We start from the raw sequence: 18,403 nt of genomic DNA, 5'->3' as shown, positions 1-18,403 counted from the left end.
GAACCGTCCAGATTTCTCTTTCATGTTTATTCTCACAATCTCTTTCTCCTTTAGTTGACTCACAAAAACAGAGGGTAGGCGGCCATCGAGAATTAAAGATGTGTGTCTCTCTCTTTTTTTTTTTTAAAAGATTTTTTTTTTTTTTAATTTATTTATTTACGATAGTCACACTCAGAGAGAGAGAGAGAGGCAGAGACACAGGCAGAGAGAGAAGCAGGCTCCATGCACCGGGAGCCTGACGTGGGATTCGATCCCGGGTCTCCAGGATCGCGCCCTGGGCCAAAGGCAGGCGCTAAACCGCTGCGCCACCCAGGGATCCCTTTTTAAAAGATTTTATTTATTTATTCATAGAGATGCAGAGAGAGAGAGAGAGAGAGAGGCAGAGACACAGGCAGAGGGAGAAGCAGGCTCCATGCAGAGAGCCTGACGTGGGACTCGATCCAGGGTCTCCAGGATCACGCCCTGGGCTGCAGGCGGCGCTAAACCGCTGCACCACCGGGGCTGCCCTCTTTTTTTTTTTTTTTTTTTTTTTAAAGATTTTATTTCATTTATTGGGGGGTGGGGAGAAAGAGCAGGAGAGAGAGGAGAAGAGCAGAGGAACAGGGAGAGAAGGGACAAGTAGACTCCCCACTGGGTGCAGAGACTGAGGAGGGACTCGATCCCAGCACCTTGAGATCGTGACCTGAGCCCTGAGCTGAAATCAAGAGACAGATGCTTAACCGACTGAGCCACACAGGCGCCCTGAAGATGTGTTGCAACATAAGTGTTCAGTATAACCGTGTGATATGGTCTTGATTTGGTTTTGCATGTTTTGGGAGGTGGGAGGGTATTTTCATATTTATTTTCACTTTTCTTTTTAAATGTTGCATTCAATTCCTTTTCATCTTTGTGTTGTGAATTTTCTGTTACTCTCTCATATCTTTGTGTTGGTTGGTGGCCAAAGGAGCCAGCAGGGCTGAAGACCCTCCGCCTCGTGAGCATGCCCTCCTGGCGCCATACAAACAGCGAGGAGCAGGAGGAGGAAGATGATGATGATGTCGTAGGTCCTCCTGGGATCCCAGCTGGCACTGCAGGGCCATCAGAGAGTCTGAGGTTCTCAAGGTCTCCAAGTAGCTCAGTTACCAACTGCCTTCTTCCCTCTGCCTCTGGGAATTTGGGTCCCAAAGAAAGTGGTTAAAACTAATTGTGCCTCTTGCCACTGTTAGATGATCCTAGAGTGAGGATTGTTTTGCTTATCTGAGAGTGGTTGGCACAAGAAGAATAATGGTGTTTGGAGGTGTCACGTGCCTCTGTGACCTGGAGACCCATACTGTTCTGCTGGCCTTGCTGTGTTTTCTGAGTCTGGATTGCAGAGCTGTGGAAAGTTTAGTTGAAGGCATGACAGTTAATTGCTCATGGTTCCACACTTGAGACTAACTCTCACCCTCTCTGCACTTCTACCCTTCAGGTTCTCACCACACAACATGTCATTTGTTTTCAAAGCAGCCTGTTGTTTGCAAACCACTCACTGCATGGAGATACTCTGCCTTGGTCAATAATAAATATCTCTAGTTGCTGTAGAGGACAGTGATTTTTAACTTGCATGCTCTTTGTGGTGGGGAGTAGCAAGGAGTAAAGATAAGAGTGTGTAAGAAGGGCATTTCCTGTTTGCAGGCCCTAAATTATAGCCCATAACCTTTCTCCAGAAACAGAGATTAGGCAATATCCCTATTTCCTGTCCTCTTAAAGTCATTTTTTACCTTTTCAATATCCCTGCCCATTGCCGTAGATTCTTCAGTTTCATAGGCTCTGTCGTCCTTAAAGCCATGTTAGCTGAGATGACTGATAAAGAGGTTCTTGCTAGAAAGATTTTTCCTAAATCTTTGATGTAAGAAGTTATCCTGTTGCCCAGAGAGGCCTTAACATCTCTGTAAATTATCCTCATGTGTGAGTGTTGTTTAGAAATATTGGGGGCTCCCAGAGAGATGCTACTACCCATATCTTTACACGTGTTGGGTTACTTTTTGTGCAGTTCAACCTGGGGCAATGTTCCCTCTGTGCAGGCACCTACCACAGAACTACCTTATTATTCATCAGCCTTTAATTAGTGTACCACTTTGACATTTACAAATGAATTGGGTGTATATAATCTAGCAAGAATGTTGTCTCAGGCCCAATTTTAGTAAAATAAAAACAGCATTGGAAAATGAGCAGGAGAAAAGGCGCCAGAGGTAGATAGCCATCCCTGCATGTTCTCACTGGGCAAATGGATTCTAAACACTTTCGGAGGGATAACAGGGGAACTTTGGACAGGGCAGCAGAGGTACCAGAGGATGGATATGGCTTGTAAGACATCCAGGACTGAGCAACTAGTGGGAAATACCTTTATTTGGAGTATCACTGTTGAACAGCCCTACATCACATCACCAAGACTTTCATTGCTCTTGTTATCTCATACTGATGTAAAAGGTGGCTTTCCTAAACAGACACCTATCTGTCCGGAAAATAGGTTTCTTCCTGATTTTTGTCTCTCGTTTTTTATTTTTTAACTTGTTTATTGAGCATATATAACTCATTCCCTGGTTTAAAATTGGCTGCCTCTGACTTCTTTTGCCAGGTTTTTAATAAGGTTGCCTTTATTACGGCACAATATGCAGTTAGGACTTTCCACCTTCCCTTAAAATAGCATTTAACTGTGATTTCAGGAGCCATACAGCCAGTCTTTGTTCCCATTACCTGCACATCTGTATTATGGCTACAGAAGAACCTGTAGAGAAGCTTCGGCATTGGTTCAGCATTATAGTCAAAACACACTGTGTGTTCACTGGAGGCACAATGGTAAACAAGCATTTTGCAGGCCTCAGCATGGCGAGACACACAGGTCCTGCCACTAAAGGGTGCTTTATATGATGCTCCCATGGCTGGCTTCCACCATCAGGGATTCTTTGTGGTCTTTTAGTCCCTGAAATGAAAAAAGACTGGGGTCTGCATGGGTAGATTGGTGCAGCTAAAATTAACAACTCTTTTTGTTTGTCTGCAGCCCCGGGAGAAGGGCAGGATGCGTTTTCACAGGCTGCAGAATGTGCAGATCGCCCTGGACTTCCTAAAGCAGCGACAGGTAGGACGATTCCATGCTTTCTCTGCTCTGCCAGGGACTGTTGGCGTTGAGTCCCTCCATGGGGGGTTCTCAATGCTCCTCATGGGCCCCTGGTAATTGCTGCATTTGACTGGCCAAGTCTGAGTCTTATTTGCTAGTGAGCAATTGCATTATGTTTGGACAAATCATTTGGTAGTCCTTGCATAGAATCTGTGGCTTTCCTCAATGGGACGGTGTTAACAGAGAAGAGCAGGACACTAAAGATCAAACCTCATGGGGATGTCTGGGTGGCTCCGCAGTGAGCCTTCAGCTCAGGGCGTGATCCCGGGGTCCTGGGATCAAGTTCCGCATCTGGTTCCCTACAGGGAGTCTGCTTCTCCCTTTGCCTATGTCTCTGCCTCTCTCACTGTGTCTCTCATGAATAAATAAATAAAACCTTTAAAAAAAAAAAGATGAAACATTATGGACTCACTTTAGGTGGAGGTCAAAAGGAAGATGGGAAATTAAATTGGCAAAGAAGATAGAAAAAAAGTACATTGTCCAGGAAGAGGGAAAGCCAGAAGGCTACATGATCCTGAAAAGTAGAGGAGGGGCTGGTCAGGATTGCCGTTGTGCTGGAGCCACGTCAGACCCGAGGGAAAGATCTGAGCCATCAAGCATTGTTGACTTAAGAGAATGGTAGGAATAGAACAGAAAAGCAGATGTAGTGTTAGTGGGCCTGGATATAGGAGGGGAAGAAAGAAGTTTCCCACATGTTTTTGGACATAGGAGGAGAAGCCAGTGAAAAGAAGCAGACAGAAATGAGAGTAAGAAGGAGTCCTGAGTGATAAAATGTTAGCACTGGGAGATGCCATAGAGAGGTACCAGCTGAGTTTCTGCATCTCCTAGATAACGAAACTGGGATCTGAACAGATGAAATGACCTGCCCCAGAGCGCACAAGCTGGAGTGAGCTGGGACTTTGACCTGGGTCTCTTGCACTGGGATTCAGTAATCCTGCCACCACCTGTGCTGTTTCTCCCCCTTTTCCCCACTTCCTGTTGGAAGAAACGAAGTCCAGGGATTGGGGATGAGATTCTGAGCACAGCTGGCATGGTTATCTCTGAAAAAGAAAAGGAAAATGCCCCTCTCTTTAAGATACAGGAAGAAGGAAGGAGGGAGAGATAAAGATGCAGGGGTAGTATGTGGTGGAAAGGTAGATGGATGAGGGTGTCCAAGAGTCTGTCTGCTGAGAGCCAGCTGTGTGGAAGAGATAGGTCTGGCTGCGGGTGCTAGGCAGTAGCTCGGGCCAAGCTGACATTGAATGGTATGCCTGTTTTTAGAATTAGTTCATTTTTGTCACTTTTATCAGTAGTTCTCATTAACTTGGGAAATTCTTTCTCTGTGCTCCCAGAGCAGTTTACTCCCAATATAAAATCTACTACTTTATTATTTCTCTGTTTGCTGTCATGTTATGTAGGCCCTGTGAGGACCAGGAACAGGATCTACTTAACATTTTTATCTTCATCACCTGTCATAATGAATAGCCCATAACTGACACTTAATAAATATTTGTTGAAATAAATTGACAAATGAAAAGTGGTGGGAGGATTAGTGACAGTGTTTAGGGTACAGGAGAAAGCAAGATTGGAAATGTCTGTGTGTAGAGCTGGAGGGAACCTCGGGGTTCTTAATAGCCAAGGTCGATTGAGAAGAATTGATTAGCTACAAGTCTAAATAAGAACCGACGGTAGATTTGATTACTATGATCAAAGGAGAGAATGTGTGTGTGCAGATCAGAATGGTGGATGCAGAGAAGGGCGAGGTGAACTCTGGGACAGCTCTTGGTAATGGGAAGATCCAAGTTGTAGTTGTATAGGTATCCAAATTGTAGAGTAAAAGTAAAAGTCCTCAGAATGGAGAAGGCACATGAATTGTGCAGATAGGGTAATATTTGGGTCCCTGAGATGAGTGCTAAGGTCGCTAGTTTTAGGAGTTCAGTGCTAAATCGGGTTTGGAGAGGTTGGAAGGTAGTTTGCCAAGGTAGATTTCAGGATGAAAGAGGAAGCTGTTGGATGTGGGACTGAGAAACCTGGACTTGGCTGATCCTGCATCCGACCGGAAGTGGGGAGAAAGGGGACCCATCTGTGGGTCAGTGATTAGTGATTAGAAAACGGTATTCTCAGTCTAGAAGGGCAGCTTTTCCTACCCTCAGTATATAGAAGAGCAGATGGAGATACTGGTGCCTTAGTCTGTTCAGGTTGCCATAACAAAAATACTATCCACTAGGTGGCCTATAAGCAGCAGAAATGTATTTCTCACAGTTCTGGAGACTGGGAAGTCCAAGAGCAAGGCACTACTGGCAGATTCAGTGTCTGGCAAGGGCCTATTTTCTGGTTCATAGTCTGCAGTCTTCTGGCTATGTTCTCACCTGGCTGAAGGACGAGGGAGCTCTCTGGGGTCTCTTTTACAGGGGCACCATTCCTACTCAGGATGGCTTCACCCTCATGACTTAATCATCTCCCAAGGCCCCACCTCCAAATACCATCACATTGAGTGTTATGATTTAACATAATGAATTTGGAAGGGACACAAGCAGTTAGCCTGTAGTATCAGGACACAGTAGGGGAGAAGTGACGCTTGTTTGAGGTCACTGGAGTTCTCTAGAGACATGCAGATTTCAGTTCAGTTGAAGAGATAAAGGCAGAGAAAACAATTGAACAGGAGCTCCGTGTAGGTAGGACAGAAGAGGCTTGCTGAGCTGGTTTTCCAGGTATCCTCAGTTTTAGCACTGAAAGTCCCACATCCCAGGAAATCTCTGCTTCCAGCACATGGGACGGTTGCTGCCCTAGCAGGGGATAGGGCCCGTGTGTCTATGCACTTTGTGTTGTTGGAATGCAATCTTCTAAGTAAACGCAGATGCTACTGGAGGCATGGCCAGGTGTGGATATCTTCAACAGAGGAGGGAAAATGGAGGTGGGAGCAGGCCAAAGACTGGCAAGGAAGGAGAGCTTGGGGAAAAAAGAAACAAAGTCAGGGCTGTGATGACTTAATAAAAAAGCAAGTCAGGATACCATGTGCTTATGGGGTTGCCTCACTGATGGGAATGCAAATTGGTGCAATCGTGCTGGAAAATAGTTGGCAATTTCTTTAAAGCAGAACATACACCGTATGACCCAGCAGTCCCACGCCTGCACATTTACCCTGTAGAAATGAAAGCATATGCTCATGAACCTAGGAGCTTTATTCATTATTGTCCCAAACTGAAAACAACCGGAATGTTCTTCAGTGGATGAATGGGTAAACACAGTGTTGTCTGTTGATACAAGGGAATACTACCCAGCAACAAAAAGGAGCAAACTACTGGTATATGTGACAGTGTGGATGGAGATCTCAAGGGCATTATGCTGACTGGGAGAAAAAAAAAAGCCATTATCAAAGTCTTACTTATTCATACAACATTCTAGAACAAGTAAAACTGAGAACGGATCAGGGGTTGGCCGGAATTAGTGGTAGGGCCAGAGTGTGGACTACAGAGGGGCAGTGTAACATCACCTTTCTTGGGATGACATAACTGTTCTGTTTCCTATAGTGTAATTACCCACAACTCTATAGATGTGAAAACTCATAGAACTGTGTGTGCATGTGCACACAGTTTAATTGTATACAATGATGAAAATCTATAAAAATGAAATCAGAAAGTCCCCAGAGCTCTGAGATCAGCTTCTGTTTCTTTTCCAGGTGAAACTAGTGAATATTCGCAATGATGACATCACGGATGGCAACCCCAAGCTGACCCTGGGCCTGATCTGGACCATTATTTTGCACTTCCAGGTAGGGCCTGTGAAGTTTGGGGCCACTGTTGCTTGGCTTGAACATTACCTAGAAAGAACTAGAAGCTGTATGGACATCCATGGGCTGAGCCCCTAGCCTTCCTTCTCTGTGTGTGGGAGTGGCTTGGGGACAGAGTAGTCTAAACCCAGGACTTCCTGCTCATTTGCATGCTAAAATGGGATTTTTTCATTTGTCTGGTCTGCGTGCTGGCAGTCGGGTAAGAAGTCTGCTCTGCTGAGTCAAAACTGGCTCTGTGGGGACTCAGAGTGTATGAAAGGTTTGATGCTTTAGGAGGGTGGAGTGAAGGCTTATAATCCTGCTTTGATGTAGACTTTTCCTCATCTCTAATGATCTTAAAACAAGCCAGGTTAATTATAGCACTGCCTTAGTCAGTTTGGGCTTCAATAGAGAAATACAGGCACACCTTAGAGATACTGCAGGTTTGCTTCTAGACCACCACAGGAAAGCACAAGTCAGATGAAATTTTTGGTTTCCCAGTGCATATATGTCATGTTTACACTATACTATATAGTCCATAAGTGTGCATTAGCATCAAATCTTTAAAAAAGTATGCAGATCTTAATTAAAAAATACTTTATTGCTAAAAAACTCACCCTCTGAGTTTTCAGTGAGTCATAATCACTGATTGCACATCACCATAACAGATATAATGAAAAATTTTGAACTGTTGGGAGAATTACCAAAATGGGACACAGACACGAGGTGAACAAATGCTGTTGGAAACACGGCACCGACAGACCTGCTCGACGCAGGGTTGCCCCAGACCTCAGAGTGCAATAACGTGAAGTGCAATGAAGTGAGGTGCACGTATGTCATGGACCAGGTGGCTTAGCCAACAAACACTTTCTTCTTGTTGTTCTGGAGGCTGGAAGTCTGAGATGAGGGTGCAGCATGTGCAGATTCTTGGTGCAGGCACTGTTCCTGGTTATCTCCTCACAGGAGCTTGCACGCAGAGAAAGAGATCTCCTGTCTCTTCATCCTTTCATAAGGGCCTTCATCCCATTATGGGGGCTCTGTCCTCATCACCTCATCTAAACCTAATTACCTCCCGAAGGCCCCCCCACCTCCAAATATGTTACACTGTGGGTTAGGGCTTCAACACAAATTTTGAGGGGACATGAAACATTCGGTCAGTAGCAAGCACCTCAGAGGCCGGGTTTGTATATATGTACTTGTAAGCGCAAGCTTGTCGCTTCCATCCACTTGAGAGCAGTGACATCTTGGTAGTGTTCACATGGTCACACTGCCTTCCTCCTCCTGCACTTTCCTGAGAAAGCAAATCCTTTTCAAGTCTGGACTGCTGTTGGAAAAGTACAGCCTTATTTTTATGGAAAGACGATCTTGAATCATTTTAGCCCAGCCAAACAAAGCTGTTTCTCAGACAGCTCTCATACACAATTGCTGTTTATGAAGCAGACAGATTAGAGGGAGCACTTCTGGAGCCGGTAAGAAAAAGGCTAGTATAGATAACTCAGGGCTCTGGCTCCAGGGGCTGAAGCGGCAGTGGTGTCCTAGTTGGGGCACTAGTGCCACCTGCTGGGTAAAAGCAGAGCAGCAGGTGTCCCAGAATTCCTAATCACCTGAGAAAATTCTGGGTTTTGGACTTATTTCTTGAGGCTCTGGTTTGGAGGCACTGCTGACAGTCTGGAAAGTGTGGAAGTAACATGCATTTTTGTGCAACCACGGGGTGTCTTCAGGCATGTATTGGATATAGGGATAACTAGGAGCATGAACTTGGCAAGTCTGCCTTAGCAGGGTGGGAACAAGAACTTTGTTGAGCTTTCATGGAGGACTAGGGTTACCCCCCAGAGGACCCTTATAAGCCCAGGAGGAGAATTTTTTTGCTTTGTTCTTGTTTTTTTTGTTGTTGTTGTTTTTTGTTTTTAGAGAAACTGTTTTGGTTGTTTATATTTTTGGTGCAGACTTGTCCTGTGAGTGCCCAGTCAGTGTTGGTCTCATAGGGATGAGGTGGGAGGTCTCTATCCACTATGTCTCTATTTACCCTGACTGCAACTCAAACTCTTTTTAAAAGGAAGACTCGTGTCCCAAGGAATAAGAACTGAATTGGTTAATCAACACTTTGCTGAGGACTGAGGAGATGGGGTAATGGAACTCTTCTTTTCCTGAACATCTCCATCAGGAAAAAGCTTACTCTCTCTTTCTTTAAAAATTCCTTACAGAAACTTTTAAACATTTATGAAAGTAGAGAATATAATATGAAGAACTATGATGTACCCATCACCTAGCTCAATAATTCTTAGCTCTTGGCCAGTATTATTTTACCTGTATGCTAATGCACTCCTCAAACCCCAGTAGGTTATCTTGAAAGAAATCTGAAACTTCATGTAACTTCTGTACATATGTCAGTGTGTATCTCTGAAAGATAAGAATTCTTAGTTTAAGCAAACTATTATAACACTATAAATTGAGTAATTTCTTAAAATCATAAAATATCTGGTGTTCAGATTTCCCCAATTACCTCATTAAAAAAAAAGTCGATATCTTTGAATCAGAATCCCAACAAAGTCTGCATATTGCATTACATCCTCCCCTCCACCCCCTCCTTCATCCCCTGCCCCCGCCTGGCCACCTTGCAGTTCATTGAGAAAATCAAGTCTTTTGTCCTTACAGGTTTATAAAGATGCTGATAGCATGTCTCGGGTGTCTTTTGGAACAATATCCTCCATCCCTTTGTTGTCTTGCTTTAAACTGGTGGTTTAGATCTAGACCTGAGGCTCGGTCCCATTCGGGTTCCTTTCTGGGGGATGTGGAGGGCAGGGATGGTTGAGTTGCATACTCCTATTGCTGCTTGTCAGGAGGCGCAATGGGTTCAGCTGTCATCAGCCCGATCCATCAGTTCCCTATTAGCTGTTCACCGAATAGTAGTTAGTTGTTCACCTAACTACCGATTATGTTGCTAGTTCCACTATTCCATTAGAAGTTATAGAATGGTACTACTCCAGTTCTTTCATTCCATCTTCATTATTTAGCTGGAGTGCTTCTGTAAAGAATTTCACCTCATCAATCACCCTGAGAGGTCACACCTATAGACAAAGGGCGATGACAAGATCAATGCTCCCTTCTTTCCCTCTATTTATCAGTTTTCAGTATAACTAGTTGGTTCCCTAATATTCTCCAAAGATGACAAATGAAAGTTTCTTTCTTCTTTTTTTTCTTAGTATCACTTATAACTTATGGGTTTTTAACAGACTTAAATGTATTGCAATAAAATGCAACTATCATTCTTCTTACTACTCAAATAGCTTCATCTTTGACCAATGAGAGCTTCCTAAAGTTGACTCAGTCCTTTGGCATGACTCCCATAGTCCTTTTTGATAAATCTCTTTTCTTTCTTTGTGATGGGATGTTCCAGACTTTTTTTGTGTATTTCCTGTCCAAGGCTTGAAATTAGCAATTTCTCCAAGGAACTCTCATTCTTTATTGGCCACAATCTGAATGCTACTGGGTTAGTCACTTTTTCTGTGGACAGAGCTCGCCAATATGTGTATTTTTCTCTTTTAAAAAATCATGACTTTATACTGACATGTCTGAATAAAAACTTAAATTACAGTTTTTTTAAGTTTATTTATTTTTTAGTAATCTTTATACACCTCACATGGGGCTCGAACTTATGACTTTGAGATCAAGAGTCACATGCTCTTCCAACTGAGCCAGCCAGGTGCCCCCAAATTACAGAGTTTTGTTTAACTTATTTTTATTCTATATCTCTTTTACTCATTCTGAAAAATCTTGATCCTAACAACAGTAGCTTATTACTTCTTCCCTTTTCCAGACACACACAGACCCATAGATATCTATATAGTCACATGTGTATATTACATGTAATGTATTTGAACCAAAATAACAATCTCAGTGTTATTATTAACAATATGATTACTGGTTTCTTTGCAGTTTTCTTTGTCCTTTGTGTATATCTCCTAAGGATGTACAAATAATTATAATTTAAAGTCATTTGAGGGCAGCCCTGGTGGCTCAGCGGTTTAGCGCCTGCCTTCGGCCCAGGGCCTGATCCTGGGGTCCTGGGATCGAGTCCCACATCGGGCTCTCTGCATGCAGCCTGCTTCTCCCTCTGCCTATGTCTCTGCCTCTCTCTCTCTCTCTCTCTCTCTCTCTCTCTCTCTCTGTCTTTCATGAGTAAATATATAAAATCTTAAAAAGAAAAAAAATCATTTGAAAAAAATTTGTTTTGTGACACCGTTAATTCAATGCACAACTAGGCTCATTTGTTTTTTATTTGCCTCCACATTTTTAGGGATTGCCTTTTCCCCCTTTTAGTTTTATTTCACATTATATAGACCATCTATGTTGTTCCAAATGGACATTTTAAAAGTAAACATGAGATGAAGTCTAGCTTCTATACCTGTTCCTTCCATCCTATTTCTTCCCCTTCCATATTAGTTTGTTAACCATTTTCTAAAAAAATATTTATTTATTCATGAAAGACAGAGAGAGGCAGAGACACAGACAGAGGGAGAAGCAGGCCCCATGCCAGGAGCCCTATGTGGGACTCGATCCTGTGTCTCCAGGATCACGCCCTGGGCTGAAGGTGGCACTAAACTGCTGAGCCACCCAGGGATCCCCAGTTTGTTAACCATTTTAAAACCCCTTTTTGGTTGCCATTCTGTTGTTTGTTTATTTTAGGAAAATATGTTCCTTTTAAAAAATGACTTTCTTGAGGTATAATTTACATACCATAAAAATTGACCCATATTTATTATACAATTCAATGATGTTTACAGGTTTTACAGCCATCACTATAACCCACATGTTAGAACATTTTCCCCATACCAGTAACACCCTTCCTGCCTGCTTACCATCATCCTCCATTCTCCTCCCCAGCTTCAGGCAACCACCAACCTATTTCCGGTCTCTATAGATTTCCCTGTCCTGGACATTTCACATAAATGGGATTATGGAATATGTGCCCTTTTGTGTCTGGCCTCTTTTACTTAGGATTAAATTTTTGAGGTTCATCTCTGCTGTAGCATGTGTCAGTATTTTATTCCTTTTTATTGCTGCGTACTCATCTGTGGCATAGATACACCATATATTTTGTTTATCTTTTCAGCAGTTGATGGACTCTTGGGTTGTTTTCATATTTTGGCTATTACAAATAATGTTTATGAATATTTATGAATATTTGAGTACCAGTCTGTGCGGATGTATGTATTTATTTATTATTTTTTATTTATTTAATTAATTAATTTATTTTTATTTCCCTTGGATATATACTTTGGAGAGTATCTGTGAGGACTCTCATTTCTCCACATCCTTGTCAAGGTTTGTTATTGTCTGTCTTTTGATGATAGCCATCATAGTAAGTGTGAAATGATATCTTGTAGTTTTAGTTTACAGGAAAATGTATTCTTTAACTGAATTTCACAAACATTTACAGAGGACCATCTATGAGCAGGGTCCTAGGTAGAGTCCCTGAGAGATATAAAGTGAACTAGACACAGACTCAGTCCAAGTTCACCTAAATGATTCGGGGAAATGAGAAGAGCTGCATCATAAAATAACTTGACGGAGGTTTAAAGAAGCAGGAAGGTATGAGGCAGGGAGATGGAGCATAGGATGTACTCGATAATTAACAGTTATTGGTAGCAACTTGTGATAATTATTAACACCTTGTATTTCCCATAGCTTTGACTTAGCTCACTGTACTCTGCCCTGTTACCAATTTCACTAGAAGATAAAATACTTCTGGCTGCATCTGTCTTCTGCACGCACGTTAGCTACCTGCTTTTCTCCGTTTGCTATTTCAGCATAGCTGAATGACTATTTTGTCTTTTTCGTAGGGGGAAGCTCTGCTGCCAGAGTATCTTCTCAGAGGCAACTAACTATGAATTCCAACTACTTTTCTTTGCTGTTCTTGATGACTTGGTGTTTGTCTATATTAGCTAAATGTTTGGGAGTGTGGGGAAGGGTTCCCTGCTTGGAAAGCTTTTGGTTGGCTGACAAAGGGTTATATAGGGCCTCCACTGTCCTTGTCTTGCTTCAGAGAGAGTGTGACATGTCTCTTGCTAGTTATGGATTATGCTGTTTTCTAGTCTTTTGTTATTGAGTATCCGTTAGCTGTTCTTACCGATGACACCAAAACTATGTAAAGCCAAATAGAAATGTAGAATAGAGCTATCAAATGCTAGGGGATCAGTAAAATAATCATTATAATCTCTATGGTTGGTGCTAATGAAACATTTCTTTTTTTAATGTTTTTTTTTAAATTTTTATTTATTTATGATAGTCACAGAGAGAGAGAGAGAGAGAGGCAGAGACATAGGCAGAGGGAGAAGCAGGCTCCATGCACCAAGAGCCCAACGTGGGATTCGATCCCGGGTCTCCAGGATCGCGCCCTGGGCCAAAGGCAGGCACTAAACCGCTGAGCCACCCAGGGATCCCTAATGAAACATTTCTAATACAACCGACTTTCTTGCTCCCTCTGACCCCCCTGGGTAAATACTGTCCTGAGGTTGATGTAGATCATTCCCATATATTCTTCTGTACCTTTATGACAGATGAGGGATTCATAAACACCATGTACTGTTTTTATAGTTGACACAGGTCCTATCTTCTATATACTCTTTCTTTTTTAAACTAAACTTTGTTTTTGAAGTCTATTGTGTTGATAAAAGAGGATCTGATTTGTTCATCTTAACTAATTTATGTAGACTATACTGTGAGTGGAGCCCCTTGCAGCTGTGTGACACAGCTGCTATTTGCAGTTTATTTCTTACCAGTATGAAGAAGGCATTCATTGCTACAGTGAACATCTGTGTACATCTGTCCTTATGCATATAGGAAAGTGGGTTTTTGTTGTTGTTTTTTGTTTTTGTGTTTTTTGGGTAGATACCTGGACTGGAGTTGCTGCATTATACGCTTTATTTTGGCAGATTACTATCAGAAGCAGCGTGTGACACAGTGTTGTGTTGGATAACACCTACTTCTATTTGAATGTTTATGTGTTGTCTGGATCCCTGTAGTTGGATGCCAACTTAATAATGGATTTTTTCTCTTTTGTTCTCTTCTTTGCCTGGCTTAGAACAGGTGCTTAATAAATATTTGTTAAATGAATGAATATTTTATGAATTTGATCTTCTCAAAGCTGTGGGGTGGTTAAACTAGATAAATAGACTGTGATGGCCATTTTCCAGTGCTCATTGTTCAGATGAGCAACTGAAACAGTCCAACTGACATTTTTGGGTTACACTTTCAGATCCAAATAATAGGGTTTCTTGTCTCTTGATTCTGTCCAAACTTGTTTTAATGTTAGGATTTATAGTTTTTCTAAAAATAAATTCTTCAAAATCAGAATCTGACAAAATTAGCTTTCCAACTCTCAAATGTTTATTAGATGCTAGGGTACATCTATCACTCTGAAATTAAAAAAAAATTCAGAGTTAAGGTGAAAAGTGGTTTTAGCTGCTTAGATGCGAAATTTACATTTTTGTGCACTTTGTGGCACTTGGTACTTGACATATAGATGAGGCACCATTCATGTTTGTGGAATGAATGAATGAGCTCGTTCACTCTGGCTGTATCCATGGGAGAACTGTGGGCAGTAAACAGTTAACTAAAAAAAGCTAGAGCAGAAGACCTGCAGAATGTCTGTGTCCTAGTCACCCCTGGTCGGCTGCTTTCCCAGAAGGCTGTGTGTTCAGAGTGCAGGCGAGATGAGAAAAAGGTCCAGGGGGAGGTCTTGGTGATCAGAGTTAACTTACTTAGTGGAATAGTGGAAGCAGAGCCCGTGTGAAGTCAAACAAGACTCAGGGTGCCTGGCTGGCTCAGTCTGTGGAACGAGTGACTCTTGATCCCGGGGTTGTAAACTCGAGCCTCATGTTGGGTATAGAGATTGCTTAAAAATAAAAGAAAAAACAAGCAAGGGGGAAGAAAAAAGCACCTAAACTTTGGACCCTAGAACAGATCTACTTTCCTAAAAGCCTAATCAAGAAAGAGTATATTAGGATCCTAGTGGTGGTGGTGGTTGAGTGTCTTCTGTCTTGTAGCTTAATAAATAACAAATGGGAAGCAAAGGGATTTACTATAGACTGGGCACTGAGCCTAGGACTATTTGTAGGGGTTGTCTCATCAGCCCTCTCGCGCCCCCTTATGCAGGATGTAGGATCCACATTTTACAGGTAAGGAAACTGCACCACCCAAGCAAGTTAGGTAGTTACTTAGCTATGAAGTTCCTGGAGCTGGGAATTGGCACCTATGCCTACATTACAGAAAGCTCTGCTCCTTCCTTAGGCCAGTTTTCCTCTGGAGCAGAAAGAAATGAAGGCCTGATTTGTCCAACATACGTAAGAAGTTTAAAAAAGAAAAGGCTCATAGAAATAAATATGCTAGACTTTGTCAGGCCTCTGTGTCAGCAGCCGGCAGACTAAGCAGCTGTCTTTCTTGCCCTGGAGTCGAGCGGTTTCAGGAATTTGATTTGCTTGTATTTCACGAATAAAATTCAAGCTTGGGCCTTTGGATGCACATCTAGGAAGTTCTATAGTTGTAGTTCTCTTTATTGGAGGAGCGAAGGGCTGGTGCCTGCCTAGAGAATTATGATGTCAGGGTTATTGTGCTGATTAAATGATTTCCTGTAGTCTGAGTGAGTTTCTTTCCCATGCTGGTCTCCTTGTTTGGTTTCTTGCTATGGTTTATGACCAACATAAGATGGTGCTGCGGCTTTGCACTCAGCTGTAGGAGAAGGCCTGGGGAGAAACACTTACCTCAGTGGAGGCAAGGTGGGTGCAGGGGCTCAGGAGCAGTTGTGAAGGAGCTGTTGCTTTAGGATCTCTTGCTGCTTTCCTTATGTGGAGGCCATTTCTCAGGACTCCAGGAGAGGCGGGCAGGACTTACACAGAGCCAGGCTGTGGGGTCTGGATCCTGTTGGCGTAGAATAAACAGTGGCAGTCGGGAAGAAGCACATACAACCTCTTCCCACTCCATCCAGAGCCCCTTGGGTTGGGGTCTTGTGTCATCTGTCAGACACTGTACTAAAGACTGAGGTGAGTGAATCCCATTGATGTAACGGGGATTTTTGAATCCAACTTCTAAGACTTGAGTTCAGACTTCCTGCCCCACTGCAACTTGATAAAAACCACCTGGGCCTCATTTTAGCAACTTCCTCTCTTACTCCCAACAGCTAGTGTTCTCTGTTTGAACCCTTGGTCCATGTGAGTCTAGTTGACAATTCAGAACAGTGGGTACCTTCCTGTTTTACCTAACTGAGGACACACCTGTCCCTGCCACAGTTAGAACACAGTGTAACATGAGGTTAAAATTAAAAGTCTTAAATAGGAGTTTGCCTACAGGCTTCACCAGTTACCAGCCGGGTAGCCCCGAGCAAACCTACCGAAAAGAGCAGTTTTGACCGATAATGGTTACCGTCAGAATTAAATGAGGTAAAGCATAGCTTAGCACAGTGCTTGGCACCTAACAAATGCTGGGGAGAAAAATGTCAGCCAGAGACATTACTGCTGAGCACCTGTGTCAACTCTTGTGCAGCAGAGATGGAGCTTCTCTGTTGTATTTGGAAGCTATATCCTTTTTCATGGAGCTTCCTTACACAATACTCAACCCATTTCTGAGTGTCCCCTCTTTGTCATTGGCTAACAGAATTGACGGATCTATCTGTTGTCTTTCTCTCTTCTGTCTCTCTCTGGGAAGGCAAGGAAGAGGGCAATAAATACTCTATGAAGCTAGATCTTTAAAGTCTGCGCCTTAACTGTGAGGAGGAGGCTCAGATTATATTTTGTTTAGAATAATCTTATTATTCTGACCAGAAAAATTTGAACATGTACCTGCATGGCTTGATATTTCCTTTTGGACATCCTGGAACAACAATTGAAATCTCTTTCCATTCACAGTCTGGGGGTGGCAATAATGGCAGCGTCTCCAGCCCTGGTTCTTCTTGGCCCTTCCCTGCCCGGCTGGTAGCAGCAGGCTGGTTTGCTTGTTCTTCCTCCTCCTCGCCTCTTCCTCCTCCTCCTCCTCTTCCTCCTCCCCCCCCCTCATGTACCCTTCTTCCGTGGCCTTCCCGCTTTCCCCTCCCTTTCCCCTTTACTCTTACATCCCACCCCCTTCTCCCCACCCTCCGGAGGTTTTCCCCTCCCCTGGTTTCTAGCTCCTTTTTGCTTTCTGTTTGTGTTTCTGAGGGCAGTGCTCCAATTACCTCATATTTGGAGAGAGGAAGCAGCAGCCAATCCGGTTTCTGTCTGCTTTTAGGTCAAGTGATTTCTGAACTGCAGTGAGATGCTTTGAATTTGTCTTGTTGCAGCTCTGAGCCTGTAAGATGGCTGTCTGAATCGGCAGCGGCTGAGAGAGACAGAGAGGCGGGGAGGGAGGGAGAAAGAATTGGAGGGATTGCCGGCATAGTGCGTGTTTTTCAATGTGCATCGAATCCGATGAAGCCAAGGTTGGGATTTCTCTGGGATACCAGGACCGGCTTAGCTGCGTTTTTGATGAGATTAGGAGAGGAAGGCGATGGGAAATTCACTGGGCTGTGTTAAAGAGCCGAAAGATTCACTAGCTATTCCTGAGAAGGCTCCCATATCTCCTAAGAAAAGGCTTCGGTTTAAAAGGAAGTGGAGGGGGAAGAAAACCCCTACTCCAGAGGTGTCTCATGAGGAAGAACCCTCGGAAGGAACCAGAGTCATCGAAGAGACAGAAACCCAACTGAAGTTAACAGTGAGTCTCCAAAAGGAAGAAGGGGCAGGAGGGGTAGAGCATCCCCCCGCAGACGTTTCGCTGCCTCGGGACTCGGCCCCCAGCTCAGGGGTGGGTGATCAGGGGATGATCGTGCAGGTGAAGGAGAGATTCCAGGGGGAGATCCAGACTGCTCACCTTTTGTTAGAGAATGAGTCATCAGTTGCCGGAGGAGTCTGGGATTCCCTGGAAGAAGGGATGACTGTCATCGCTCACCTGCTTGATAACCCAGCAGAAAGGAACTGTGAGAAGTCAGTGAGCCAACTGGTGGAATTTCCGAGGACAGCATCCTGCAGCAGCAGGGCTGTGCTGCTGCCTTTGCAAGGAGAGGCTGCAGTGGGGAAAGGGGGGACTCGGTTTGGACATCGGAGCAGCACTTTCCCCAGAACAGACCACCCCACCACCAACGCAGAGACTCAAAACCACCATTCAGAGGGCTGGTGTCGGGGGGCAGGAACCATGGCTATTTGCAGCACCCCTCACACAGGCTCCTGGATTGCAGAACCTTCTGTTCCTTCATCCCTGCTGGACCAGTCAAGAGGCCACAGATGCACAGAACCCCCCAGCGTGGGCCGAGTCCCCCCCCAGGGTCCCAGACTGCCTACTTCTCAGAGTGATTTATCCATCAGCGGCAGGACTGTGAGCATTTTGCCCTCCTCCTCTGGTTATGGCAGTGATGGGCCACATTTACGTGGGGCTCAACCTAGAGACACAGAACCTGAAAAGACCTCTACATCCTTCTCGGAGGAGGATGGCACCCTTTCTTTGGAGGCAAGTCA

At 43.7% G+C, this 18,403-nt stretch overlaps 1 protein-coding gene and 2 long non-coding RNA genes across 26 annotated transcripts in view; 1 reads left to right on the top strand and 2 right to left on the bottom strand.

Annotated features, from left to right (window-relative positions):
- MACF1 (microtubule actin crosslinking factor 1) overlaps positions 1-18,403 on the top strand; it is a 341,210-nt gene that overhangs the window by 145,011 nt on the left and 177,796 nt on the right. For 16 of the 24 annotated variants that reach the window (XM_072771834.1, XM_072771853.1, XM_072771848.1 and 13 more), the window contains exons 4-6: positions 944-1,039; positions 3,020-3,097; positions 6,795-6,887. In XM_072771834.1, the coding sequence (XP_072627935.1) occupies positions 944-1,039; positions 3,020-3,097; positions 6,795-6,887 (267 nt within the window). The remainder of the gene's footprint in view (positions 1-943; positions 1,040-3,019; positions 3,098-6,794; positions 6,888-18,403) is intronic. The other 8 variants (XM_072771855.1, XM_072771854.1, XM_072771852.1 and 5 more) reach the window with 1 other exon arrangement.
- Positions 5,930-9,676, bottom strand: LOC140602388 (uncharacterized). The gene is made up of 3 exons (XR_012005330.1): positions 9,538-9,676; positions 9,192-9,284; positions 5,930-6,064 (listed from the first exon to the last, which is right to left on the bottom strand). It is a non-coding gene; the product is annotated as an uncharacterized lncRNA (long non-coding RNA).
- Positions 14,256-16,911, bottom strand: LOC140602387 (uncharacterized). The gene is made up of 3 exons (XR_012005329.1): positions 16,721-16,911; positions 15,647-15,803; positions 14,256-14,781 (listed from the first exon to the last, which is right to left on the bottom strand). It is a non-coding gene; the product is annotated as an uncharacterized lncRNA (long non-coding RNA).

Source organism: Canis lupus, chromosome 13, assembly GCF_048164855.1.
Source record: "Canis lupus baileyi chromosome 13, mCanLup2.hap1, whole genome shotgun sequence".
Lineage (NCBI taxonomy): Eukaryota > Metazoa > Chordata > Mammalia > Carnivora > Canidae > Canis > Canis lupus.
This window is presented reverse-complemented; position numbering and strand designations above follow the sequence as displayed.